The sequence below is a fragment of the Mustela erminea genome, chromosome 14, assembly GCF_009829155.1.
Source record: "Mustela erminea isolate mMusErm1 chromosome 14, mMusErm1.Pri, whole genome shotgun sequence".
In the NCBI taxonomy this organism is placed as follows: domain Eukaryota; kingdom Metazoa; phylum Chordata; class Mammalia; order Carnivora; family Mustelidae; genus Mustela; species Mustela erminea.
The window spans coordinates 50418513-50446359 of record NC_045627.1 but is presented as its reverse complement, the minus strand read 5'-3'; the positions used below and the strand labels follow the sequence as shown (position 1 = coordinate 50446359).

The 27847-nt window shown below is 40.8% G+C and overlaps 1 protein-coding gene and 1 long non-coding RNA gene across 9 annotated transcripts in view; one reads left to right on the top strand and one right to left on the bottom strand.

Moving 5' to 3' along the window:
• Positions 1-27847, bottom strand: part of SHLD2 (shieldin complex subunit 2) — an 88316-nt gene that overhangs the window by 25851 nt on the left and 34618 nt on the right. Inside the window, exons 3-5 of one of the 2 annotated variants that reach the window (XM_032314010.1) lie at positions 10763-10912; positions 8746-10281; positions 4784-4891 (exon numbers count right to left, since the gene is read on the bottom strand). In XM_032314010.1, the coding sequence (XP_032169901.1) occupies positions 4784-4891; positions 8746-10276 (1639 nt within the window). In that variant the 5' untranslated portion in view covers positions 10277-10281; positions 10763-10912. The other variant, XM_032314009.1, reaches the window with a different exon arrangement.
• The window catches only part of LOC116573723, a 52489-nt gene that overhangs the window by 5721 nt on the left and 18921 nt on the right, over positions 1-27847 (top strand). For 2 of the 7 annotated variants that reach the window (XR_004278952.1, XR_004278951.1), the window contains exons 3-4: positions 10663-10796; positions 14266-14325. This is a non-coding gene — a long non-coding RNA (uncharacterized LOC116573723). Of the gene's footprint in view, positions 1-10662; positions 10797-14265; positions 14326-14538; positions 14950-15577; positions 16155-23118; positions 23507-27847 lie in introns of those variants that run through there. The other 5 variants (XR_004278950.1, XR_004278953.1, XR_004278954.1 and 2 more) reach the window with 5 other exon arrangements.

Sequence of the window (27847 nt, the reverse complement as noted above, 5' to 3'; positions counted from 1 at the left end):
TGAATGTCTCGTGTCTTTTTTCCATTTTCCTATCAGGTCCTTTGTCACTCAATTGTAGGAGTTCTCTCTGTATTAGGAATATCAGCCTTTTGTCTAAGGTATATGTTGCAAATATTCTGTCCAAGTTTTCCAGTTGTCTTTTGAGTTTGTTTTTTTGTTTTTAAGATTTTATTTATTTTTTATTTGACAGGCAGAGATCACAAGTAGGCAGAGAGGCAGGCAGAGAGGAAGAGAGGGAGAAGCAGGCTCCCTGGTAAGCAGAGAGCCCAAAGCAGGGCTCAATTCCAGGACCCTGAGATCATGACCTGAGCCAAAGGCAGAGGATTAACCCACCAAGCCACCCAGGTGCTCCTCTTCTAACTTTGTTTATGACACTACTGGTCATGCAAAATTTTATTTTTTAATAGTCATATTTATTGTCCTTTTTCCTTTCCATTTGCTATTTCTGGATTCTGAATAGTAGGAAAGTTTTCTCTATACCAAGATGATAAAGAAATTCACCCAAGTTTCCATCTAGCAGTTAATGGTTTTATTTTTTATATTTAGATTCTTAATCCCTTTGGAGTATATCCTTCTATTTCATGTGAGATATTGTTCTAATTCTGTGTTTATTCTAAATGACTACCTAGTTGCCTCACCATTTATTAAAAAGTTAGCCTCCACCTCAGTGACCTCAGATAACATCTTTGTCATATACTAAATTATATGTGTATGGGTCTGATTGTGATCATTCTGTTCTATTCCCCTGGTTCACTTGTCTATTTACGCACCAGCATCACATGGTTTTAATTATAGAGGCTTTACAGTTTAAAGCCTGTCTGGTAAGCATGGTTACCATACTTCTTCTTTTTCAGGGTTTTCCTAGCTATTCTTGCATCTCTGTTTTTCCATATGAATGTTAGTATCAAGTTGGGAATGCCAGAGCACAGCTTCTTAATATTTTTATTGAGACAGCACTGAGTTTATGAATTAAATGATGCAGAACTGATACCATTATAATGTTAAGTCATCTTATCCATGAATAGGGAATGCTGTGTTTCCATTTCTTCACGTCCTTTTTTCTTTCTGGAGTAGTTACAATTTTTTCCTCACACAGGTTTTGCAAATTTCTTGTTAATTTTATTCCGAAGTACCTTCTTTACTGGTTTTGCCGATGAGCTCTTCCCTCCCCTCATGCCCTCCGCTTAGTGTTTGTGTATACAAAGGCTACTGACTCTTTTAACATTAACTTTCATCGTCTGTTAACGCCACTGAATTCTTTTATTGTTTGAATTTAGTTTATCTTTGATTCCCTGAAGTTTTTCAGATACATTATCAAAGCATTTGTACATATAGTTTTTACTCTTTTTCACCCACTCAGATACCTCTTCTTGTCTAGCTGCACTGCTTGATAACTCTAGTATAGTGACGACGAGTAGCAGAGATAGTGGACACCCTTACCTTGTTCCTGATTTTAGTGGAAATACCTCTGGTGTTTCTCCATTAAATATGATGCTGGTATTAGGACTAAATACATCTAACTTTATTGACACAGTGCCAATTGCATTGTAATTGTAACACTGTATTGACACTATATTTATTGATACTGAAAGAGAAAGTATCCTTCAATTTCCATTTCCTGGAGTGCTTTTTATGGGAAATGATTGTTAAATTTTGTCAAAGCATTTCTCAACCTCTATGGAAATAAATATATAATTTTTTCTTTATGGTATGGTATACAAAATTCATGGATATTCTAATATTGAACATACTTTTCAATTTCTGGAAAAAGTCTCACTTGATCATTATTTCTTTAATGAAGTGTCAGATTTTATTTACTAATATTTTGTTTAGACTTCATGCATGAATACTCATGGATAATACTGGTCTATATTTTTATTTGTAATGACTTCATTTGGTTTAGGTGTCAGTGTTATATTTCCTTAATAAAAGGAATTAGGAAGTTTCTTTCTTCAATACTCTGGAATAATTTTTAGAGCACTGGAACTATCTAGTCTCTGAAGGTTTGACAGAGTTCTCCTGTGTAACTGTCTGGGCCTGGCAGCTTTTTTGTATGGTAGTTCCTTAATAATTTCCTCCATTTCTTCTACAGAAACTGGTCTAAGCTATAGCTCATATCCATCCATTTCTCATTATTTCCACTGATCACCCATTATCTCTCAACCTCAACTATTCTAATTACCTCCTAATTCCCTGATTCTGTTCCATGCTCAGCCCTTCCCAACCAGATCTATGGTATTCTCCATCCTGCCCTTTGCTACTTCTTAGCATTCATTATCATCTGCAAATATTATATTTGCATGTCTCTTTAGTTTCTTCCTTGTCTGTCCTCCACACATGAACATGAGCGCCATGAAGGCCAGCACCAGGTGGACCCCCAGTGTTCACTGCCTCAAACAATGTCACCACTTAATATGTATAAACTGGGCAGATGAAGAGCTCAATTTTAGTTATTTTTTAAGGTTATTTATTTATTTATTTGACAGACAGAGATCACAAGTAGGCAGAGAGGCAGGCAGAAAGAGAGAGGAAGGGAAGCAGGCTCCCTGCTGAGTGGAGAGCCCGATGCGGGCCTCTATCCCAGGACCCTGGGATCATGACCTGAGCCGAAGGCAGAGGCTTTAACCCACTGAGCCACCCAGGCACACCAATTTTAGTTATTTTATGAGACTATGTCAGAGCTGATTTCCCACTGACTAGCTTTCCTAGGATATGGGGAATTCTCACCCTTCTCAAACACCATAGTTGTTGTTCTCTTCTGCTTACCCTGCCTTTCTTTGAGAATTCTTATTATTCACGGGTTGGAATTCCATGCTGTATCTTCCATATATGCCATATACAACTTGTCATTCCAGTTAATCTCTTATATAATCAGTGTATTTTATATATATATAGCTATTTTATATACAGCTATTTTTCTATGACACTGTTTTAATTTTCTAACAAATATATTTTGCTTATTACTTCTCCCATTGATACTACTATATTATTATATACTACTTGTAGGTACAATACCTCATATTCATTTTTTTTAAAGATTTTATTTATTTGACATACAGAGAGAGAAATCACAATGAGGCAGAGAGGCAGGTGGAAAGAGAGGAGGAAACAGGCTCCCTGCTGAGCAGAGCCCCATGCGGAACTCGATCCCAGAACCCTGAGATCATGACCCGAGCCGAAGGCAGAGGCTTAACCCACTGAGCCACCCAGGCGCCCCCCTCCTATTCATTCTCTCATTTAATCTTCACAGCAACTCTTTAAGCTATATATATTTTTAAATTTCCATTTCACACAAGAGGAAGCAGGGGTACAATGAGGTTAAGTAACTTGCTGAAAGACACAGACGGTGGAAATGGTAGGGCCAAGATTCAAATCCTGCTCTATTTGACTCCAGAGACAATAATCACCAGTTTATACTGTCTCTCTTACTTTGTTTTCCTTTTTAACTTCTTGGAGAAATGGATAACTGCTGGGCTCTTCACTGAATAGCTCGCTTTAAAGAAGAGAAAAATGGATGTCAGAGAAGGAAGGTAGTCTTTCCTAGCAGTGGTGGACTGAAGAACCAGGATTCAAACTACAACCGTCTGACTGGAAGGCCCATGCTTTTCTCAGTACCTTAAGGTTTCGTAACCAGAGATTGGGGAATCCCACAAAAGAACTTCAGAGGTCCATCGAACCATTTGGAATTATTTGAAAAATGTTGTTTCTAGGGGTGCCTGGGTGTCTCAGTGGGTTAAAGCCTCTGCCTTTGGCTCGGGTCATGATCCCAGGGTCCCAGGATGGAGCCCCACAATGGGCTCTCTGCTCAGCGGGGAGCCTGCTTCCCCCTCTCTCTCTGCCTGCCTCTCTGCCTCCTTGTGATCTCTCTCTGTCAAATAAATAAATAAAATCTTTTTAAAAAAATATTGTTTCTATCTACCTAAGTCCATTTTTCTGGAGAAATGGGCCATAGCTTCTCAAAGAGAGCTATGACTCCTTAAAAGGTTAAAAATCACTACTATGTGGACTCTAAGAAAAGTAAGAAAATGGAATCTGAACCCTAATATTTCTTAAAAGAGTTATGATTTGCAATGTACATGTTTATTTTTATAAATTCTAGTTTCATTCTTACTGAAGAAAATAAACCAACACTGTTCAACTAACCTGTTTAGAAAACATTTCAGGGGTGCCTGGGTGGCTCAGTGGGTTAAAACCTCTGCCTTCGGCTTGGGTCATGATCCCAGGACCCTGGGATCGAGCCCCACATCGGGCTCTCTGCTCAGCAGGGAGCCTGCTTCCCTTCCTCTCTGCCTACTTGTGATCTCTGTCTGTCAAATAAATAAATAAAATCTTTCGGGGCGCCTGGGTGGCCAGTGGGTTAAAGCCTCTGCCTTCGGCTCAGGTCATGATCCCAGGGTCCTAGGATCGAGCCCTGCATCGGGCTCTCTGCTCTGCAGGGAGTCTGCTTCCTCCCCTCTCTCTCTGCCTGCCTCTCTGCCTACTTGTGATCTCTGTCTGTCAAATAAATAAATAAATCTTAAAAAAAACAAAAAAAGATTTAAAAAATAAATAAATAAAATCTTGAAAAAGAAAGAAAAGAAAACATTTCATAAAATAACTATTTTAACTTCTTTTTCTAATATAGAAAAGTGTATATACTTCTAATACTAAGAAATTATTAATTATTAATGTCTTACACTCTTGAGACTGGACAAATGAGTAACATTTTAGCTCCTTTTTCTAATATAGAAAATAGTGTATATACTTTAAATACTAAGAAGTTATTATATATAAAATGTCTTACACTCTTCAGACTGGACAGAGGAGTAACTTCCAAGATTTAGTAACTGACTGGTAAATGTTGATTGTAGTACTGTCTCACCAATCCAATGATTTTCATGAACGGTAACATCTAGAAAGGAGAAAAAGAAGTTCCTCTGATCATGCCATACATTCCTTCACCCTGTAATTAACTTAACAATCATAGCAAAATATTATGCATGTCTCTCACATGTCAGGCAACTCAAGTTCAGCTGAAGTTCGGGTGGGTCAAATGATCTGCCTAAAGACACAAAATAATAAAATAGCACTAACAAAATTGCTTCTGTATATCTGAACAGTATCAGTGTGGAAGCTCACTGCTCCACAATGAATGGTTTAATGGCTTTTGTTTACATAAAAGAAATGCTCTAACGTCTATTTTGAGAAATTAAAAGGAAATCATTTGAGCCAGGAAGGAAAGTAATGGTTCCAAAGCAGTAGTGCCTAGGAGAGCAAATAATATTTAGTATGCATTTACTCCTTCTGCTGTAAATACCTATGAATATAGACATTCTCAAAGGAATTTAATTATTTTTTAATTAAAGTTTTCTTTAATTAAAAGCAATCTTCATCTCCAGATGTTAAAAGTGAAGGATCTGGGAGGTAAGGAACACTTTCCAATGGGATGTAGATCATAGGTCATCTATGATCTAAGATGTCTAGAGAAGAATTGGAGTAGAACTAATTATACCAACAGGCAGAAACAATTCCAAGTAGAGCAAAAACTGTTCGTTAGAGACAGAGATATATCAACCCCAGGCAAGATATGATCAGTGCATAAAACGCTAGAGGTATAAAGATAACCTAATAGCAGCAAGTTTTTGAGATAATAATTAAGAAGGAAAAACAAGGAGGCACACCTTCCAAGTACTTACAAACTGACACCCAGACCCTCTCTCCATCTTCAAAACCATTTACCCCATTACCCACAACTGCCAAAAGGACATCCCTGCCTGGATATTCTACCGCCCCCCACCCCCAAACTCAGCAATGCTCAAACCTGCTCTTCTTCTCATATGACGCATCTCACTTGTGGGCACTCTGGAACCCACCAGGTAAATTCAAACATGAAATCAACCTGAGCATCTACCTCTCCCTCCCCACCCTTGTTTCCAAACCCCGACCTGTTGATTCTGCCTCTTGAGTCTCCCCATGGCCCTGCCAGGACCGTTTTATATCATACATTCCTCTCTCTCCTAGCAGGTCCCCTTCCCACCTCCAATCCATGCCCCCAGTGCTAATGAGCAATTTCTCAAGAACATTAATGTGATCTGTTGACTGGTTTAGAAAGAACTCAGCAGCTGCCCACTGCCTGGCCAGCAACAGCTAGCACCGCATTCTAGACTTCTCATAATCTGACCATCAGGATGCCTGCTCTTCAGAAAGAAACGTGTCAGAAAGTTCAAGGAGAGGCTTTGGGAAACAAAAACCTAGGTTGGGTTAGGGACTTGCTAATCAGGAGTGATAGGGTGGAGTGGAATTCACCGCTCAGCCCTTGCCTCCTGGCTCTCCTGATTTGCTCTTACTGATACGCCCTAGAGCCTCTCTTGTTTGTTCTGAAAACCTATGGTTTTCCACAGCTCCGTGTGAGGTCATCTTTGAACTCTGGCCCATAGTCTCCCTTAGACGGATCTTACTTACAGCACCTCTTCATGCCTAGTGCTACAACTATAACGGCAAAACGTCCGCTGTGTCACTGAACACAGTGTGAGCTGGGATACATCTGCTGCAGAAATAAGTTCAGTTTGGGGTTATACGTCAGCAAATACTAGATATCCAACATGGAGGTATAATGATGTACAATTCGATACTGTTAATTAAAATGGGATTTTATCCACAAATTTCTATGTATGTATAATTTCAGTACTTAATCAGGAAAAGGGGGAAGTATGGATTTCTCTTTTTTCCATGAAGTTTCCATCTGTCCACACAAACAAAAGAAACCCATGAAGAAATTGGTGAACTAGAATACTTTTTTTGCTAAGGAAGTAAGGCAAAACAGAAAGAAGAAAACCTGATTTCTTTAAAAGGTGCTCATAGAAATAATCTAAATATCCCATAAGAGGAAAATGGCTAGGGAAACCAGTCAAGGCACTTGAAAGAAGGTTACCTAACTGTACGGACACCAGGGAAAAACACAGGGATGGCAGGCTTGAGTTTCCATCTGCCAGGAAATGTCCTCCTGTGAGGCTCACCCAGTGATGGGAATTGCCTTGGAAACATGACCATGGTCCAGGGCCCAGTTGTCTCCTGATAGTCTGGGAATCTGATTTTGTCGGGAACCCAAAAATAGATTTCAGCTCTGCAACATAAGCTCCCGTTAAACAAGTTAATGAGACAAACAGAAAGCACACCACCATTTTAAAATTTACAATGGGGTATTAATTGCCACAGAAACTGCATTAGCAGCTCACTCTCATGGAGGCAGGCGGGTTTATAGCTGGAGAAGCAAATGGTAAGCAAAGGGCTGGCTTGGTGAGCACTGAATCAGAATAGGGGAGCTAGATTAATTGACTTACCAACAAATAAGATGGCATTGCGAGTGGGCAGGGACCACGCTCACCTTGTCGGTTGCAATCCCACATCTCTCTTCATGAGACGGTGCACCTGACAGTCTTACCTGTGCACCTACGGTCTAATAGGCAAGGCTCTCGTTCTCCCAGCAAACCACTTGGTAGGAACCACCAAGGACTGCCTTGATGTTGTCTTTTCCCAAGCTTCTGAGGCTCACCCCACTCTGCTTCTCTACCACATTCTTTCTCTAGATAGATTATTGAACTTAATCCGCTTCCTCCCACTCTGGGATTCATCCTTAAGATGATTGGTATCTCTGCTCTAATACATTGTATTTTCAATTAATTAAGAACATGTAAAAAAAAAATGTTAGATGTCTTATGTCAGAAAGCAGCAGGATAAAAACCCAATGTTCTTTATGATTACAACTCTATAGTAAGAGTATAGGTTCTGGAGCTTAGGTGAAATCCTGGCTTTGCCACTTCCTAGATGTGTGAAACTAGATACACAACTTTCCTGGGGCTCCATTTCCTCAAAGTGAAAAATGCGGCTAATAATCAGTACCTTCTTCATATAGTTGTTGTAATGAATTGATACACACATAAAGTTTAAAACAGGGTTGTGGAGGTGCCTGGATGGTTCAGTCATTAGGCGTCTGCCTTCAGCTCAGGTTGTGATCTCAGGGGCCTGCGATTGAGCGCCGTGTCGGGCTCCTTGCTCGGCGGAAAGCCTGCTTCTCCCTCTCCCACTCCCCCTGCTTGTGTTCCCCTTCTCACGGTCTGTGTCAAATAAATAAATAAAATCTTTTTTAAAAATAAATACATAAATAAAACGGTTGGACACAAAGTAAGTTCCCAATAAATATCAACTATTACATATGTATGTATACATGTTATTAGGAGCAGACGGAAGGTAACACTCCAAACCCCTACTGGTGGTGGTGTGAGGTTGGTTTAATACCAGCAGTTTTTCCTTCTCATATTCCCAAATGATAGTATAATTTTAATAATTAAAAACACAATAGAAATTCTCTCTCTGTCCCCTCAATGAGAAGGTGATGTGCACAGCATTATTAGGGCTTACATAGTAGAAATGCTTTCCTTTCATTATAAGAAAACACTTAAAAATAAGACATATGTAGACAAAGCCATAAGGAAACAAAGAAAGAACCTGATGATATGACCTGAATGCTCACGTAGTGAATGAAGGGGAGGAGCAACCAGGGAAGGCTTCTTCAAGGTGAGCAGAAAAGAGGGCAAGAACTAAGAAGGTCTAGAGTAAAGGCCCAGAAATGGCAGGGACATGGGATACCAGGGGATGGTAAGGGTACTGGAAAGGGATTGATCATGCTGCCTCCCAAAGCGGGAAAACGGTAATAAGGCCTAAAGTGGGAGCTGGGGGAAGCCTACAGCTACCCAAAAGTGACCTTACCTGTGAGCAGAATTATATCTCCAGGAAACACTGTAAGTGCCCAAAATGCCGCAGCCCTCCACAGAGAGACCTTCTTCTGAATTCTTGACTGGTCCGTTACCACAATTATTCCTAAAGGCACTTTAGAGCCAGAATTTGGTCCAGACTTTATACTTATTTCTTTCACATGACATGGAGATAATACCAGGACTAAACAATTATACTTCTGGCTTTTAGAATCACAATTTTTTATTAATGATGTTTTTTTAATCCCCTTAAGTGTAGACACATTCCTCTGGTCCATGGCTGCAGTGGGATCTCCGGCATCAGAGACCAACTTAATTTTCTTGAATGGTGGGAGGACTTCAGACAGAGCTCTGGAATGGGTCAGCTTGTCTTCTTTGAGCTTTGGAAAGGTCCAACTTCCTTTAATGGGACTTTTGTGGAAGCCGTTTTGCTGGGAACACAGCATTCCTGAGCTGTATGACTCAATACGTACAGCACTGGGCAGCAGTTTATCTTCAAAATTGAAAAGTGCTTGAGATCCTTTATCTTCCTCAAGACCTTTATCAGATTTCATGGGAGTGCCGCTACTTTTTGTTTCAGGACAAATAGGACTGAAGAGTTCCAGGGAATGCGCTTGGTTTTGTTCACTTTCACATCCTCCTGCGAAGTCCTCATTGGGCCGAGTCAGATCATCTTCAAGCATTCTTACTTCCCTATGGCTTGCCTTTGGTTTGCTCTCCATGTTTACAGGCCCTTTATTTGTAATATTGTGTCCTTTAGACTTCCTTTGAGAGAAAAAAGCCACCTGGCTGGAGGTCATTATACTAAGAAATTCAGTGTCAGTAGAGACCTTTCCAACAGCTTCAGACCCTGGCTTATCTTCTGGGTCCGAGGAAAAGATCTCCAGACCCTGGCTGAGTGCCTCATGATGCCAGCCTTCTGTGGGCACACACTTGGCTTCCTTCGCTCCCGGCCGTGTACTAATCTGTCCCGCACTACTGACCAGATCTAGTACACACTTATGGTCTAACTGAAAGAAGTTTTTCCGGAAGTTCCGACCGCATGTATTTGCCTGATCTTTATGCTCTTCATCTGTAATTTTCTTATTTTCGCTGAGAAGCTTTGGAAACTTTTCTTCGTCAGTTAAATGCTGAACTTTGCCCTTAAATCTGCATATTTGCACATCGGGGCTGGTTTTCTCTCTCATCCCTAAAGGGGAACCCTCCTGGGATTTTACAGGCTGTGTTTCAGACATACAGGGTAGAGAGTCTTCGTTCACATGAACAGGTTCACTAGTAGAGTCTGTTAAAAAACGAGCATTAGGAAGATGGGGAGGACCCTTGGCTTCTAGGACTGGATGGTCTTCAAGAGTTCCATGTATGCAGTTTTCATTCCTCAGATGTAAAGAATGTTGGTTGTATAAAAGCTGAATTTTTTTCCAGCGGTTCTCAGTAGACCTTAAAGAAGGTGGTTCTGGTGATATGGTCATGTTCAATGGACCAACTGGCGCACCCCAAAAAATGTGGACTTGAGATCCTCCACTCATAGTTTCTGAAAAAAATTAAAATGAGTATTTTGTCACTAGATACTTTATACATTGATATTAACTTAATAATATGCCAAAAGAAAATGTCACCTAAACTATGAATTAAAAACATAATTAATAAAGGTTATTTATACTGATATCCCATTTAACTACAAACTTCATAAATATACAAGAAACCAAAAGATTTTGGTTTGAGAAATCAAATTTGGTTGAGAAATCAAAACAGCCACTTAAATGAGATTAAAAAAAAAAGACTCTAAAAAAATAAAGCTAAGTATACTAACATCAAATGATGTTTAAATAATGAGTTAGTAGAGAAGGAAAAAGAAGGTATTTGTTTCGTTGTACTCTAGTCACCTTTACATTTCCTGTTTTCTTTACTCCAGAGATGATCTCAGTAGCTCTGAGGCCTCCTTCCCATAACAGTGAACCTGATTCCCAAGACAAAATAGAGGGCTCCAACCAAGAGGGAGAGAAAACGAAAACCTGAGACTTGAGGCTCTCTCTTCAAGCCGTTGAAGTAAGTGACTGTGTCATCTCGGTGCTTGGGCCCATGTGTTAGCACAGCTAGTGACTCCTGTCCTGTACTCTTCAGTCTTCTCGGCACCACAAATACAAAGATTAAGAGTAGTCATTCTGTAACACACAGAGAAAGGGATCCGTTGTGATTTAAACTTTTTGTCATTAACTGTGGCACCTGGCGTAAGTACATCTAAAGAAGCATCCTATTTCCTGAGATGAAAAATGAAGATTCACACCCTATTTACTTGATAATCCCTGACTTCCAAAGGGACTTTATGTACTAGGTCTGGTCCTAGAGCTTGCCAAGAGCTTTCTCACAGTGCTACAGGGACAAAGAGACAGATAAGGTTCTTGGCCTAAACAGAAAGGAGGGAAAATAGTGACTGTAAACTAATACTCTGAAAATAATGCACCGAATCCGACAGCCTATAAACAGGAAATGACCATCTGCTGGGGAAGTGAGCCACTGTGGCCGACAGCATTTAAACAAAAGAAACAGCAGCTATAAAAGGCAGAGTTAGGCAGACCGATGGCATGACTAAGGACTTTTAACCAGAGTACAGGGTCCTTTGTAAAAAGGCAGGAAGTTTTCACATCATGAGAAGTCCGTGTGGCGGTGCGAGAAGTCTGGAAGTCCACAGAAAGGGGGAACCCTCACGAAATGACTGGGATCGCCAGTCACTCTCAACATCCTTGAGGATTGGCTCATTGTCACCTTCTCCAAATCTAATCATTTCTCTCATTTTAGAATTCTGGTGATTTCAGTATCAATGGGGGAAGATCCTTCTGTCCCCCGACCTCTGGGGTCCTGGTCCTCCTCGCCTGTAGGGACTGTACTGCCCACCTTACCCCAGTTACCCATTCTTAAAGTTGCATACCCTCCTATTATCCGTAACTGCACATCCTTCCCTGATTTAAGCTTTCAGGGCTCCGATTAGTTTCTCCCCTCTTCCTACTTACTCCCTCTAAATGCACCACTTCGGCAACTCCTTGAACGTGTGGGACCTACGACTGACTGTAGGGACCACATCTTCACAGCTTCATTCTTCACCTCCCTCCTTAACCAGCTTCAGTCCCTGCACCCAGAGTCCAATGGCTAGAAGGAACTAGGAAAACAAACAAAAACCTTCAACGGAAAACTAGTCTCTTTTTAAGTTCCTTACCACTAACCTCCAGGGGGTACCTCGCAATCTGTCTTTCCTTTTCCACTCACTAAGCTAACTGTTCCCATACCTCTTCACTCTTTAAATCTGCAGCATCGCTTCCCCACTCCTCGAGTGCAGCAGGTGACCATGCTACCATCTCTATTTACAAGCTCTCAACAACAGACCTACCAACCCAGCCCTACCCTATGAGAGACTGTGCCCCCCTTCCTGTTACTGTGGATGAACTGTCCATGCTTCTACGCAAGGCCATCTCTTCCCTACTTAGATGTTAGAGCTTATTCCTTTTTTCTTCCTCAGGTTCCAAAAACTCTCCCCTTCTCTCCTAGGTCGTTGATTTTTCTCTCTGTCCTGGGGCATGTCCATCAACATACGGACGTGCTGCTATTTTTTCTCATGTTGTTATTCCTTGGCTCCTTTGCCTCTCCAACCATTCTGCTCCCCTCCGCAGCAAAATTCCTTGAAAGAATTGTCTATCTCCCTCTTCTCCCATTCTCTCTTACACCTACTCCCGTCAAGCTTTGGTCCCAACCACCCCAGTGACATAGCACGTTTCAAGGTCCCCAGTAGCCTCCACACTGCCATGAGGAGTCCGTTCTCCATTTTCAGCCGCATCTGACGCCGAGGACCTCGCCCTCCTTCTTCAACACTCTATTATTGGGATTTAGGGATTCTACCCGCTCTTAGTCCTCATTCCAGGTGGCACTACTTCACCGGGTAATCTTTCTCAGTGTCTTCTGCCGGCTCCTCAAGGCCAGGACTTCGTGCTCAGGGGCGTGTCCTTGAGTCTCTGTGCTCCCTCCCTGGATGACCATACTGTCTCCAGGCTCTGAATACCCTCCCGGGCTAATGACAATCACATTACACCCCCATCACAACCTCTCCCCTGAACTCCTGACTCCTTAACCAACTTTCCACTCACACTAAACAGCAACAGAATGTCTAACAGGCAGCTGTGCAGAAAAGAGTTAACACGGCAGGCCTCTGACTACTGTCCTTAAAAAGGCTGGCCTGCAGGGTGGGCCCAGGCTGGCGTCTAGGAATTTAGACTCCAGGAGGCTTCCCACGGTTCCTTGATAAGAATGGCTCACCCTGCCTAAACTACCCATGTAAACAATGTTGTGCTGAACAGTGGCTTTCCTTCTGAGAAACGGGAATTTCAGTATATGCCGTGCAGAGGATGGCTGCGTGACCAGAACTCCTTAGAGAAATTGCTGGTCTCCGGTCCGGAGCAAGAAATGTACGAGGTGAACCTGAAACATCTTGTCATCCCAGAAAATAAGAAAACTACCAGACGCTGCTAGGGTGGTGTCAGAAGAATTCAGGGGTCATCTTAGAGAAGTTCCCATCGGCCAAAGTTGAGCACTCTGTCATTGAGAATGATTACTATACTGGATTGGAACACACCCAATTTGTTTAAATGCATGAGTTCACAAAGATAACTAAACAAACTTTCTCAGTGACCTTGGGAGGATACTGGTGTCTAAGTAATTGTTTCAAAAGCTGGTGAATTAAGGGGAGCCTGGATGGCTCAGTCATTAAGCATCTGCCTTTGGCTCAGGTCATGATCCTGGGGTCCTGGGATCCAGCCCCGCATTGGGCTCCCTGCTCAGCAGGGAGCCTGCTTCTCCCTCTCCCATTCCCCCTGCTTGTATTTCCTCTCTCACTGTCTCTCAATCAAATAAATAAAATCTCGGGACGCCTGGGTGGCTCAGTTGGTTGAGCGGCTGCCTTCGGCTCAGGTCATGATCCCAGCATCCTGGGATTGAGTCCCACATCGGGCTCCTTGCTTGGCAGGGAGCCTGCTTCTCCCTCTGCCTCTGCCTGCCACTCTGTCTGCCTGTGCTTGCTCTCGCTTCTCTCTCTATGACAAATAAATAAATAAAATCTTTTAAATATATAAATAAATAAATAAAATCTTTTTTTAAAAATCTGGTGAATGAAAGAAATTTTATCCTCTCTTTCTTTATTAACAGTATCTCAAGAAGACCCAACTATTTGAAAAAATCTTTCTTTACAGAGATATCCTGCTGATAAACAAACAAAAAAGAAATTAAAGAATAGCACCATTTTGCAACTCCCAATGAATGAGTAGAGTATATTGTCTAGGCAAAAATCACTGATGACTGCTAATGTCACAAGGCAGATGTTGTAGGGGAAAATGGAGGGGCTCTGTAGACTGAGATCAATTATAATGTATGAACCTTATCTAGATCCTGATTTGAAGACACAAATGTAAAAATATTACAAAACAACTGGAGAAACTAAATTTAATAACATGAAGGGATTATTGTTACTTTTCAGTGGGATAATGCTACCAAGGCTATGTATGAAAGAGGGCTGGAGACGCATGAGTGTCTGCAGGTAAGATGGGGTGACAGCCCAGATGCCTGTAGAACCCTGGGAGGGGAAGGGGATTAAGGGTGTAGATAAAACAAGACGGTCCATGTGTTAATCAGGGTGAAGAAACACATAGAGGTTCACAGCAGTAATCACTCTGCTTTCGTATATGCTTGAAATATCTGTAATACAAGTCTTCTCTTTGCTGTTCTTAAGAAATACTGTTCATACCCACAGAACTGCAGAAAGATTAAAGCAGTCTAATGATAGCCAAGATTGAGGAACTCTCACACTGCTGGTAGAGCAGTAAATCAGCATTCCACTTTGAAAAACAATTTGGTAAAGCTGAGGATACACATACCACATAACCAAAGAGTTCCACTTCCAAGTTTCTGCTCTGGAGAACCCTGGGGATTTTATATATGTACAAGAATGATCATGGGAGACTTTTTAAGCAAAAGAAGTTTAGAAGCTAAAAGTTCATGAAGAGGAAAATGGTTACATCATGGGATATTCAGAGAAAGATTACCATATGGCAGCAAAAAGAAGTAGCCAAGAGTTACAGGTCAACACGGATATATTTTATAAATACAATTTTTTTTTTTTTTGAGCCCAGAGCTGGGCTTGAACTCATGACACTGAGATCAAGACCTGAACTGAGATCAACAATCAGATGCTCAACTGACTGAGTCACCCAGGCTCCCCACAAATACAATTTTAAATCAAAGAAACAATCTGAAGAGTATATAAATTTGGGCATTGATATATTGAATTTTTTAATATTTTTATAATTCGAGTATCATTGACACAAAGTTATATTAGTTTCTGTGTTACATAAGTTGTACAACTTCGTGATTCTGATTCAACAAGTTTATATATTAGGCTATGTTCACCACAAGTACAGCTGTCAATATTAAATTAAAATACTGAATTTTTAAATACTTCTGAGAATAAAACACCAAATTCAGGATTGTGGTTACCTTCAGGAGGGACGAATAGGAATGTAATAGGTAAAGGTACACAAAGGGCTTGAATTGTACTGAACATGCTTGGTTTGTTTTTTGGTTTTTTTTTTTAATGAGGTGTGGTTAAAGAGGTGTTCCTTATATTGTTCAGATATATTTTATGATACAAAAACCCCTAGAAAAAAAAACATTGAGAGGCGACATTAGGATGGTTTTTTTAATTTTTCTATATTTTTTAAAAGCTTATTGTGATGAATAATGAGTATGTATTATTTTCATAATAATCAAAACCTTTTTGCTTGGTAATTTAGGTTTTTCTTTCACAATCTCCAAACTGAATATGATGGTCCAAAAAATCTAAGATTGCAGAGTAAGAGCTGAGCACAATGATGGCAGTTAGTAATGTGTTAGCAGTTACAACAAAGATACACCGCAATAGTGAGTTCTTACTATGGCAGCAAAATAGAGGTAAGTTTAGGTGACAAGTTTTGATATATAAAAGAGGACTAAGCCTCACTAATTACTATAACTGTATACCCCACGCTATCTAATCCTCATAGAAAGAATAACCTGCATAAGGAATAACAGATCTAGTGGATCAATCATTTTACTACTAATGTGTCATTATTAAATTGGCCACTAGGGGGCCCCCAAATAGCACAGTCAAAACCTTCAAGTTCTAAAGATGCTTTAAAATCAAGCAGAACAGGGAGAAACTATGCTGACTAGCAGGTGGGAATACTTATATTCAAATCAAATGCATAAAATTACAGTGATAATGACCTTCCCTCTCGCAAATATCTGGGTTTCTCTCCAATGGTTTCTTCCCTTTAATCTCAAATCCTTAAAAAACAAAACAAAACAAAAACAAACTTCTGGGGTGGGTTTAGTGTCTGCTTTCAGCTCAGGTCATGATCCAGGAGTCCTGGGATAGAGCCCCGTGTAGGGCTCCCTGCTCAGTGGAGAGCCTGCTTCTCCCTCTCCCTCTGCTGCTCTCCTTGCTTGTGCCCTCTCTCACATAAATAAAATCTTTCAAAAAGTGTTGAGGGGGGGATCCAAACTTCTATGTTGTTTCTTTGTTCTTACTTCCCATTTATTCTCCAACACACTTAAATATGGCTCTTATTCCAGTCATTTTATAGTAAAAAGCTATAATGCTTTTTATTATGAAAACCAATGCCCTTTAATGGCCAAATCCAAAGGTCAGTTTTCGATCTTTTCCTTACTGCCATTTGAAACTGTTTATAAGTTCCTCTTCCCTGAAACATTCTCTTTTGATTCTGTGAGAGGGCATCGGATTGGAATTACTTTATGCTTAAGAGAGAGATAATTGCTGGTTTTTTCATTCACTCATTCATACAACAAATACTTAATACTACGTGCTGGGCATTATGCTAGGTATTGAGAAGTCAGCAATGACAAGGAGTTTTCAGTAGCTTCTAGTCTAATGGAAGCAACAAAATGACATTATAAAATAGTGCTATTGAGGGGCTCCTGGGTTGCAGTGCGGTTAAGCCTCTGCCTTCCTCTCAGGTCATGGTCTCAGGGGCCTGGGACCAAGCCCTGCATTGGTCTTTTTGCTCTGCAGGGTGCCTGCTACCCACCCCACCACCCCCACCTCTGCCTGCCTCTCTGCCTACTTGTGATCTCTGTCAAATAAATAAATATATATTTTTTTTAAATAGTGCTATTGACCTGCCACAGGATTAAATGCAGAGATGTGTCCAGCAGGCAGAAGAGGGGGGGCAACCAACCAAAGCAGGACAGCCCATTATCTGCATTTTTCATAGGCTCTTAGGACTACAATTAGATTAATTTAAAATCAAATCAATTCAGAAAAAAAGGAGTCCAACATAGTCCCCAAGTCCCCTTCCTCTCCACTCCACCACAGGAGCCCAGAAAGCAGCTTCAGTTGCCTTACCCAAGAGACACACATGCCTTCAGAAAGAACATTTATAGAGACTATAAGACACTCACTGCTTCTGGGTCCTCACTTAACCTTTTCTCCTGAAGGTCCTGCAGTCAGACTTCTATTTCTTACCGCTGTTCAGACAACAGTGAAGTTCAAATTGTCAAATAAGTACTCACAGTACTGGGCGACTCTAACTGCAAAACTCTCTTCCCTCCGTTTCTAGAATGCTACGCTTTCCTAGTTCCTCTTCCTCTCTGGCTCTTCTTTCTCTCATGTTGGACCATGTCCTCTTTTCACGCCACACAACTCTGCAGAATTTCACCTGGTCTCATTCATTTAACTACTAAATATCCCCCAATGGATACTTATGCTTTATCAATGGATACTTAACCAACCACTCTCCCAAACTTCAGACATCCTTCTAGTCTTGCTATACCCTGTATCCAGACTGGATTCCAGTCCTTGGACTCAACTCTAGTACAGTTTATGGTTACAAGGCCATGAGTTCAGAGGTCCCCAAGATTCAGAGTCCTACATGGGAAGCACACAGGGATATCTTGAGAGTTCAGAGAAGATCTCCCAGGACAACAGACATCTAAAATGAATCAGTTCCATAAAACACAAGGTTATGTGTCCCTAATAATTATTTCAGTATGCCCTTACTTTTTAAATGTATCCCCCAGTAAGTGTGGAACTTCCCACACACACACCAAAAAATGGACTAGAGAGTATGGCCCTCTTAATTCAAAAAAGAAGAATTTTTTCGAAGGTTTTTATATCTAAGCGGCTGCTACAAAATCCTGTAACTGACAGGAGTTGTGAGTGAGTGAACAGGAGAATAGGATTGGGGGTGGGGGGCACAAATCATCTATCAAAGCAAAAATACACACAGTAGAAAGTTAAGTTACAGACAACTGATAAATTGCAATGATTCCAGGATATGTTTGGGGTGTACTCAGAGGGTTAAAGCTCATTAAGATACCAGATGAAACTTGCGGGTACATATCCATTACTGTAGTTAATGATTAGCCAATTTCTCAATCTGCAGAAGGCCACTTCAGTCAGAAAGACTAATACAACCATAACCCTTTATCTTTAGAGTGGTCAGAGTCTGATGAATGGGTCAAAGATTTATAAAACAGGATGAACTGTATCAGCAAGTTTTGTCTTTACAGAACACTGCAACTAAAAATGCTTATTACAAAATATATGTGGTTAAAAGAGAGTCCTTTCTCTGCCTTATAAAACTCACTGTTATAATGCCTTTCCATGCCCATTTTACCAAAAACGCTAAGCATCATAAAGTTATTCGATAGCATTAAATAACAAAATAAAGAGGCAAGACAGGGTTGTGTTGAGAAGCATGGGTTTCAGAGTAGGAGAGATATGGTTACAACTCTGCAACTTACTAAAAATGTAAACTTGGAATTGTAGAAGCTAGGTCAGAGTTACACCGGGCTCATCATTACTATTCTTGCTACTTTTGTAGACATCGGAAAACAACTATAATAAAAGATTAAATTTCTTTACATATCAAATGAGAATTAAGTTTCTTTATCTGTCAATTGAGAATAACACCATGTCCCATCTTACAGAGCTATTGTAAGAGGAGTACACACTACTCGCTTAGTGAATGTTAGTCTCAAACCCTGGAAACTCTACATACACATACTTGGTAGGACAAACAAAAATCAGCCCATGGTGTTTCATCCATGTTTTTGTTTCTTATGTGTATTTTTACATAATTGTAACCATAAAATTGAAATAATTTTGTATTCTGCTTCGATGGTTTTATAGGGCCACCCTTTTATAGGGCCACCCTTTTATGTCAATCTATAATCTTCCCAATCATTTTTAATGCTCACTTAATACTCTAATGATGAATCTAATTTAGTTAACCATTACTCTCCAATTCATTAATTTGTTTCTAACTTGTCATTAGTATAGCCCTTGCTGCAATAAATTATTTGGGACATTCAACATCACTTTTCAATTATTTTTTGGTGGTAAACTCCCAGGTATAGGATTATTAGGTCACAGACAGTCCATTGTTATGGTTCTTAATATATACTACTATGTCATTTGCAAAAGAATTGAACAGTTTATAATGCCACAAAGGACGGCTGAGAGTTCCTGCTTGACACAACTTTGTTAGCATCTGAGCTACTTTACTACGGGTTCATCTACATTTCCCTAGATATGTCCAAATAGGGAGAAGAAAAAAAGTGAATTTTAAATTACATTTGGATGAATGTCTTTAATTTATAAAGAGTAATAAAAAAAATGAGTAAGAAGATAAGCAGGTATACAGCACAGAAAAAATACAAGGTTAAAAACAAAGAAAACATGCATCCTCGTAATAACATGAAAGAAAAATTAGTAAGTTAGTGAGAAAACATTTCTACCTATCAAACTAGAAAGATTCACTTAAAATTACAAGGTTGCAGGAAATGATTTCTACTCATAGGGGTTTAAACTATGAAAGCGTTTCTGGAGGGCAATATGGCAATGGATACCAAAAGTCTTACAATTCTGCATCCCCTTGGCCCCACAGTTATATGCCTAAGAGTTTAACCTCAAAGAAAAAACATCATATACACTCTCACCCACTCACTACAAGGATACTCATAGCAGTGCTGTCTAAAATTTAAAAAAAAAAAAAAAATGGTGAGGACAAAGTGTACCCACTGAGATCAGTTAAATAAATTATGGCCCAGCCATACAAAGGCAAACTACACAGCCACTAGAAATCATGAAGACATATAATATCACCTAAAAAAAACCTTCTCCCTATATATAAAACAAGGAGACTATTAAAAATTAAATATAGAGAGATTATATATTTTAAAACAGTATTCAGTTTACTACGATTTATATTGAAGTTAGAAACCATTTCCCCCTTCTATGTAAGAAAAATATGTGTTCTCCATGGTGACTGATACAAGCGGTGGCAAAAAAAAAGGTTTTTTTTGCTTTAACCTCACTGCATCAGTCCAATCTGTCATCTTACGTCATTGTGCTAAGAAGTGATATGGGATATTAGTAACTCCCGTATTGTGTACGTTCTCGCTGAACTCTACTCTTAAGATTGTCACTAGTAACCACTAAATGTTAGTACCGGAATTTCCCATTTAAAATGACAGAACAAGGGGCGCCTGGGTGGCTCAGTGGGTTAAAGCCTCTGCTTCTGGTTCAGGTCATGATCCCAGGGTCCTGGGAGGGTCCTGGGGGTCCTGGGAGGGTCTGGGGAGGGTCCGGGGAGGGTCCTGGGATGGAGCCACGCATCTGGCTCTCTGCTCAGCAGGGAGCCTGCTTCCCCTTCCCTCTCTACCTGCCTCTCTGCCTACTTGTGATCTCTCTCTGTCAAATAAATAATTAATTTTTTAAAAAAACTAAAATAAAATAAAATAAAATGACAGAACAAAAGGGTGGTTGGGTTATGGACTTTGGGGAGGGTATGTGCTATGGTGAGTGCTGTGAAGTGTGTAAGCCTGACGACTCACAGACCTGAAACCCCTGAGGCAAATAATACATTGTATGTTAATAAAAATAATTAATAAAAAATAAATAAATAAATGACAGACCAATGCCACACTTTATGTGACCTATGGAAGGATGAAAGGTGTGGTATTTGTCCTAAAACAGAAGCAACTGAGATTTAAAGCTACTACTCATTCTTGTAACTAAACTAAGCTACTAAAGCAAAGGCAGCAGACAAGTAATTCCTTAAATCTCCTTGCATGACCTTGATTTCCTTTGCAACACTGGCTTTCAAGTGAGGAATGTCATCACGGGCCCATCACCACTTGGTGTTAATGTCAAGCAGTGAGCCTCCTTAGTCCTGCGTGCAATGCAGCAGGAAGGTCTCCTTCCCACACCCCACTGCAGACATGCGCCTTCCACCCTGCATTTAAAAGTCCCAGCATTTAAACAGGAAGCAAGCCTTAACCTAGCTGCTTGTTTACCATCGGAATATTGTGACCAGACACTTGGATTTGCCCGGAAGAGTCCCATCCTGGTGGCCTGGTCAGTCAGTTTCCCTTTCCACTGTTCATATGTCTCATTTAGAGATACATTATACAGTCACCAAGTTAAGAACCACAGAAATGCATGAATAAATGCCCTATTGGTCAAGAGCGTACCTCTTAATACATTTTATCAGAAACATAATAGTAGGAACAATTTAAGGGAGAAAGGAAACATTCTGTTCAGTTTTCCTGTACAATTTTTTAAAAAAGATTTTTCATTTATTTATTTATTTAGAGACAGAGTGCACAGGCAGTGGGGGAGGAGCAGAGGAAAAGGGAGAGGCAGACTGCCCACTGAGCAGGGAGCCTCAAGGTGGGGCTCAATCCAGGACCTTGAGATCACGACCTGAGCCCAAGATAGATGCTCAACTGATTGAGCAACCCAGGCACCCCTCTTATACAATTTTTTAAATAATGAAATACTAACGGAAATATGGTTGAATAGTATCTAAAAATTACAACATGCATTTGAGAATCTCACAATGGAGATAAGAATTAAATGACGTAGAGAAGAGAATTAACGTGTTTGGCAGCCAAGGGGAAAAAAAGAATCTGGCCATCAGGTTCTGCAGACAGGTACTTATGAAACTGCAGACAAAAGGTATTAAACCTTTTGGATCCAGGGCCCTTGGGTGGCTCAGTTGGTTAAGTGTCTACCTTGGGCTCATGTCATAATCCCAGCGTCCTGGGATGGAGTCTGCATGGGGCTCCCTGCTCAGTGCAGAGTTACTTGTCCCTCTGCCTGTTACTCCCTCTGCTTGTGTTCACTCTCTGACAAATAAATAAATAAATCTTTAAAAAAAATAAAGCCGGGGTGCCTGGGTGGCTCAGTGGGTTAAGCCTCTGCCTTCGGCTCAGGTCATGATCCCAGAGTCCTGGGATCAAGCCTCACATCGGGCTTTCTGCTCAGCAGGGAGCCTGCTTCCTCCTCTCTCTCTGCCTGCCTCTCTGCCTACTTGTGATCTCTGTGTGTCAAATAAATAAATAAAATCTTTAAAAAATAAAAAATAAATTAAAAAAAAATAAAATAAATAAACCTTTTGGATCCAGTCTTCCTGGAAAATGTCTTGGACAGTAAGATGTCAACTTGTCCGAGGCTCATGCTTTCTAAGGAATTCCTGTCAAACCCTAAAGTACCGCACTTTGCTTCCCCCCCCCACCCCGCACCACCATGTAATAGCAAAAGGAAGGAACTCAAAGTGGGACAATCACAATCTCTAAGCCAGGGGTCTGCCTGCCAATCCCCAGGATTGCTACCATCTCCACCCATTCCCTAAAAATATATGAAAAACAAAACGAACAAACCAAAGGGGGTGGGGGGGAACCTTGCAGTTTAAGCCCTGACATTCTTTTGTAAAAAGTCACACTCAGCCAATGGGGCCCCATCCCTCCAGCAACTCAAGCCAAAAAGCTTTTCTCACTGACTGCTTTCTTTTTCTCTTAACTCATCAAATCTCTTTTGCCAGCCCTTTAAGATTCCTTTAGAAGTTGGCCACTTGGGGCACCTGGGTGGCTCAGTGGGTTGGGCCTCTGCCTTAGGCTCAGGTCATGATCTCATGGTCCTGGGATGGAGCCCTGCATCAGGGTTCTCTGCTTGGCAGGGAGCCTGCTTTCCCCCTCTGTATCTGCCTGCCTCTCTGCCTACTTGTGAGCTCTCTCTCTCTCTCTCACTCTGTCAAATAAATAAAAGATGAAAAAAAAAATCTTTAGAAAAAAAATTTTTTTAATAAAAAAATTTTTTTTTATTTAAAAAAAATTTTTTTTAATTTAAAAAAAGTTTTTTTAAATAAAAAAAAATTTTAAATAATTTGGCCACTTTTCTCCCTCTTCACCTGCTCTCATCCTGGTTCAAACAGGATTTTCACCCTGATTGAAAACAGCCTCCTAACTGCTTTCTCTGTTCCCCACTCAGAGCACTTGACCAGGGTCACACAGCCTGGAGGTCATGGAGCAGGAGCTAGAGGACAGGACGACAGAGCCTACGCTCCCCGCCACCACTGCTCCATACTGCCTTCTGCTTTTCTGTCTTCCCACACCCGGGCTAGAACCCGGCCACTGGGTCACCAAGGATCCTCACAGAGCACTGGCTCATCTAAAGAGGTGTGGAAAGAACAAAACTTCCGCATAAAAAGCTTCACTATCAAAGAATTCCACTGGGAAGGTTCACTATAAACTTCCTAATGAAGCAAATAATAAATGGCTTTTAAGAAAACAGCTCTGTTAATCCTCTGCTTCCTTCCTATCGGACCCATTTTTCTCTCTCCTTCCTTCCCCGCCCTCCCCTTCTCTCTCTTCCTCTTCTCTACCCTCCCCCACCCAGGTGTCTCTCTCTCTCTCTCTCTGTCTCTCACTTCTCACTTTAATGAGCTCGCAATGAGACACTAAACTTCCAAGAAATCAAATATTCAGATGTTAAAACCCATTGCTCAGCGAGCTGAAACAGGAAGTATACGGAACGAAGTACAGACGACAGACCCACCTACCTGACCTAACCTCACACTTTCTTCCTTTCACCTTTAATATCTTAACGCGTGGGACACCTGGGTGGCTTATCAGCTCAGCGTCTGCCTTCAGCTCAGGTCATGATCCCAGGGGCCTGGTCCAGTCCAGGTCCTACATCACCATCATCAACAATAACAACATCATCATCACCATCACCATCATCATCTTCATCCTCATAGGGCTCCTTGCTCAGTAGGGAGCCTGCTTCCCCCCTCTCCTTCTGCCTTCTCCCTCTGCTTGCTTCTCCCTCTGCCTGCCACTCCCCTTACTGGCGCTCACGCATGCTCTCTCTCTGACAAAGTCTTTTAAAGTGATAATAATAATAATCTCTTAAAATATACCCCAGCAACTAGAGCATTTGCATTAACATTCTTTCCCTAGACACCTGTTTACTAGTTTTAAAATTTTTTTAATTTTTGTAATTAAATGTTTGATAATAAGCACAGGTTTTAGGAGTCCTGTACCAATGACTGTGGATGACTGTCTGTATTCGTGTAGCCATCACCCAAATGAGACATAGCACATTTGCAGGGACCTCAGGAAGTTCCATCCTGCTCTTTCCTCAACACTGTCCCTCCCTATCCAACCTACAATTATTTTCTGATTTCTATCCTTGTAGAATAGTTCTGCCTTTTCTTAGACTTCATATAACCCACATAGTATACGTTCGTTTATGTCTAGTTTCTTTCCCTGCACACAGGGCTCTGAGACTCCTCTGCATTGCTGGGTGTAATAGTTGTCAGGACCTGTGAACCACCACAATTTATCCATTTTCCTGTAGACAGACATTTCAGTGGTTTCCAATTTTTAGCTATTATGACTAAGGCTGTGGACATGTGTTTTCCTTTCTCTTCATCAAATACCAAAGAGTAGAACTGAAAAATCAGAAGACTGATATGTGTTCAATTTCATTAGAAATTATCAAATGGCTCCCCAAGAGTTGTGCCATTTTGCACAATCACCAGCAATGTATGGTTCCGGTTGTATCACACCATCCCCAAGGCTAAGGACAGTTAGTCTTTCTCTTGTTAGTCTTTCTACAGGGTGTGAAATGGTACCTCCTTGTAAGTTTACATTGGCATTACTCCCCTGCTGACTAAATGAGGTTCAGTGCCTTCCCAAGTGTTTACTGACCATTGGTATGTCTTCCTTTGGAAAGTCATGGCTTTTCCTCATTTTGTTACTGCACAATTCCTCTTTTGTTCATTTTCCTATTGGGTTTTTGCAGTTCTTTACAACCCCTAGATACAAGTCCTTTGACACATAAAAGAGGTAGAAATATTTTCCTCCCACTCAAGTATTTGATGCTAGACATTTTCATTACTGGATGTTGGTTTTTACTGTATTCATTTAGAGAGCGATTGATTCAGTTTTGGCTCACGGTTCAGTTACTTACAATTCATTTGAGACTTTCCAAACATGCTTCTGAGCTTTGTTAGGGTGGGCTTAGAGGTGGCTTTGGTCTATGGCTAATTTAACCCCACTCCAAGATGTCTAGCCAATGTCCATGTATGAAAGAGTCTCTCCGGGGCACCTGGGTGGCTCAGTGGGTTAAACCTCTGCCTTCAGCTGAGGTCACGATCTCAGGGTCCTGGGATCGAGCCCCACATTGGGCTCTCTGCTCAGCAGGGAGCCTGCTTCCACCTCTGTCTCTGCCTGATGCTCTGCCTACTTATGATCTCTGTCAAATAAATAAAGAAAATCTTTAAAAGAAAAAGAAAGAAAGAAACAGTCTCTCCTCGATGCCTAGTAGAAACACACACTACTCTGAGGTCTATGTGAGCTCCTGGAATTGTTCAGCATGTTGATTTCCAGTGTGGCTTTCCCCAGCATTGTAGGGTTTCAAACTTCACATATACAGATGAGAATTCATCAAAAGATTCTAGAGGACCCTTCTATAGATCTCCAGAGATCTCCTAGTTCTATGGATTTCTGTATAGTACCCTCTGCTCTGGTTTATCCCACAAATTCTAGGTGCTTTAGCTTCTCTGAACTCTTCCTGGGCTCTATCTGGGTTTTTCTACTCTGCTACAGTCTAGCAAGTGCCTACAGGCCATGTGCTGGGCACCTACAATGTCATTTCTTTCAAGGGTCACTACCCTGCACTGACTGTTTTCCAATGTCTGAAAGTGGCTGTTTCATATATTTTAATCCTGTTTTTCAGTGTACAGTAGGAGGGCAATGTTCAAGGTGGTTAATCTTACATGGGAATATGTACCACTTTTATAGTTTTCTTCTTTGTGTTAATTTTTAGTGGTTGGTCTAGTGACTAAAATACGAGTTTGAAGTTATGACCACGCACACAAATAAAAGTGCACTAATTCAGCGTATGAAATTTAGGACAGCATAATTCCATTTCCCTCTTCTGGTATTCTTGTGGTATTATATTCTATTTCTATAAAATCTGTAAACCCCGTGTTTTAACATTTCTGCTTTAAATACCCAATAGTCTGCGGGTATCTATTATATGGGAAGGTCCCAGAAGGTTTTCCAACATACGGGTCTGGGTTATTTAACATTCCTGGTTTTCTTCATTCTTTTCTGCAGACCCAAGTTTCAGTCTGGCCTCTTTTATCTTTACCTTGTGGAACATTTTTTAGCATTTTGTGGCAGTTCATATCTGCTAGAAACAAATTCTTTCACCTTTTAATCTGTGTGAAAATACCTTTGTTTACCTTGGTTTTTGCAGACTTCCTTCTTGAGACAGAATTCTAGGCCAACAGGTGTTTGGTTTGGTTCCGTTTCCTTCAGCACTTTTGTGGATGTCACTCCATTGTCTTGAAGCCTCTAGTTTTTTTCTGGTGAGTGTTTAGCCATAATTCATACTGTTATTCCCATGTAGTTACTGTGTCTTTTACTCACTAGCTTGTGAGATCTACTCTTCAGTGTTTAGCAGTTTGATTATGATGTGTGTAGGTCTGGGATTTTTGTTGTTGTGGATTCATTGGTTTCTTTTTGTTTTGTATTTAACCTACTTGGGGTTTGCTGAGTTCTCGATTCTGTGAACTGAGGTCTTTCATCGGTTTTAGAAATTCTTGACCACGGTGTCCTCAAGAATGTCTTCTGCCACTTCTCTCCTCTTTCAAAAACCCCAAGTAAAAATACTTCAGACCGACATTATCCCACAGGTGGAGGAGCTCTTTTCTCCCTCTCCCCTTAGTTACATTGCTCTCTCCTTAGTTACATTGGAATGTGCCATTGACAGGGCTCCATATTCACTGATCCTATCTTCTGACATGGGAAGAAGCTGTTAAGCCCATGTGTAAACCCAGTCTTCACTTCTAACATTACAGTTTTCATTTCTAGAATTTCCATTTCGTTCCTTGGTAGAGCTCCCTTGACTCAGTTAAAAATCCCCATCTGCTCGTACATGTTGCCCACTTTTACCATTAGATCCTCTAGCATTCTTTTCTCCTTAGTTATCTTTATGTGTCTGTCTGATAATTCCACCACCTGGATTACCTCTGGGTCTCTCTCTCTCTCCTGGCTATTTCCTCTCCTGATATTTGGTCACATTTTCCTGCTTTTTCTTGTGTCTTCTAATTTTTTATTATAACCCAAATATTCTATACAAAATTACATTCATGACTGAAGTAAGTAATATTTCCCTTCTAGAAAGAGACATGACCCTCTGTCAGGCCACTGGAATGGGGTCTGAGTCAGTCTCATCTGCCATTAATCTGGGGCTGGGCTTTGATGCAGCTTTAGCTTGATGTAGTCTCTCACTGGCTTCAAATATTTAAAGGGTGGGACTCGGGACTTTTGCTAGAGCAGGGTCTGGGATCCAAGCCCAGGTAGGATTCCAGAGACCTGCCTGTACTTCACAGCTAAGCCATGGGCTGTCCAAACCGTGGGAGTGCTTTATGTGTACCCTGTGACAGTTAAGTAAACAGATGGCAGATGGTGCAAGCCAGGTTTCTCACCAGAATAAAAGTAACAGATAAACAAAGGGAGGAATTTAGAATGATCTAAGTGTCAATGGATTTGAGTTGGACATGTCAGTATGAACTCACATTTAGCCTAATATAGATGGAGATGGGTATATATAGAAATATTTATAGAGATGTGTAAATATACAGATTAGTACCTCCACATATATTTCCTGGCTCTGTCAGCTGAGAGGGCCTACAAGCACAACA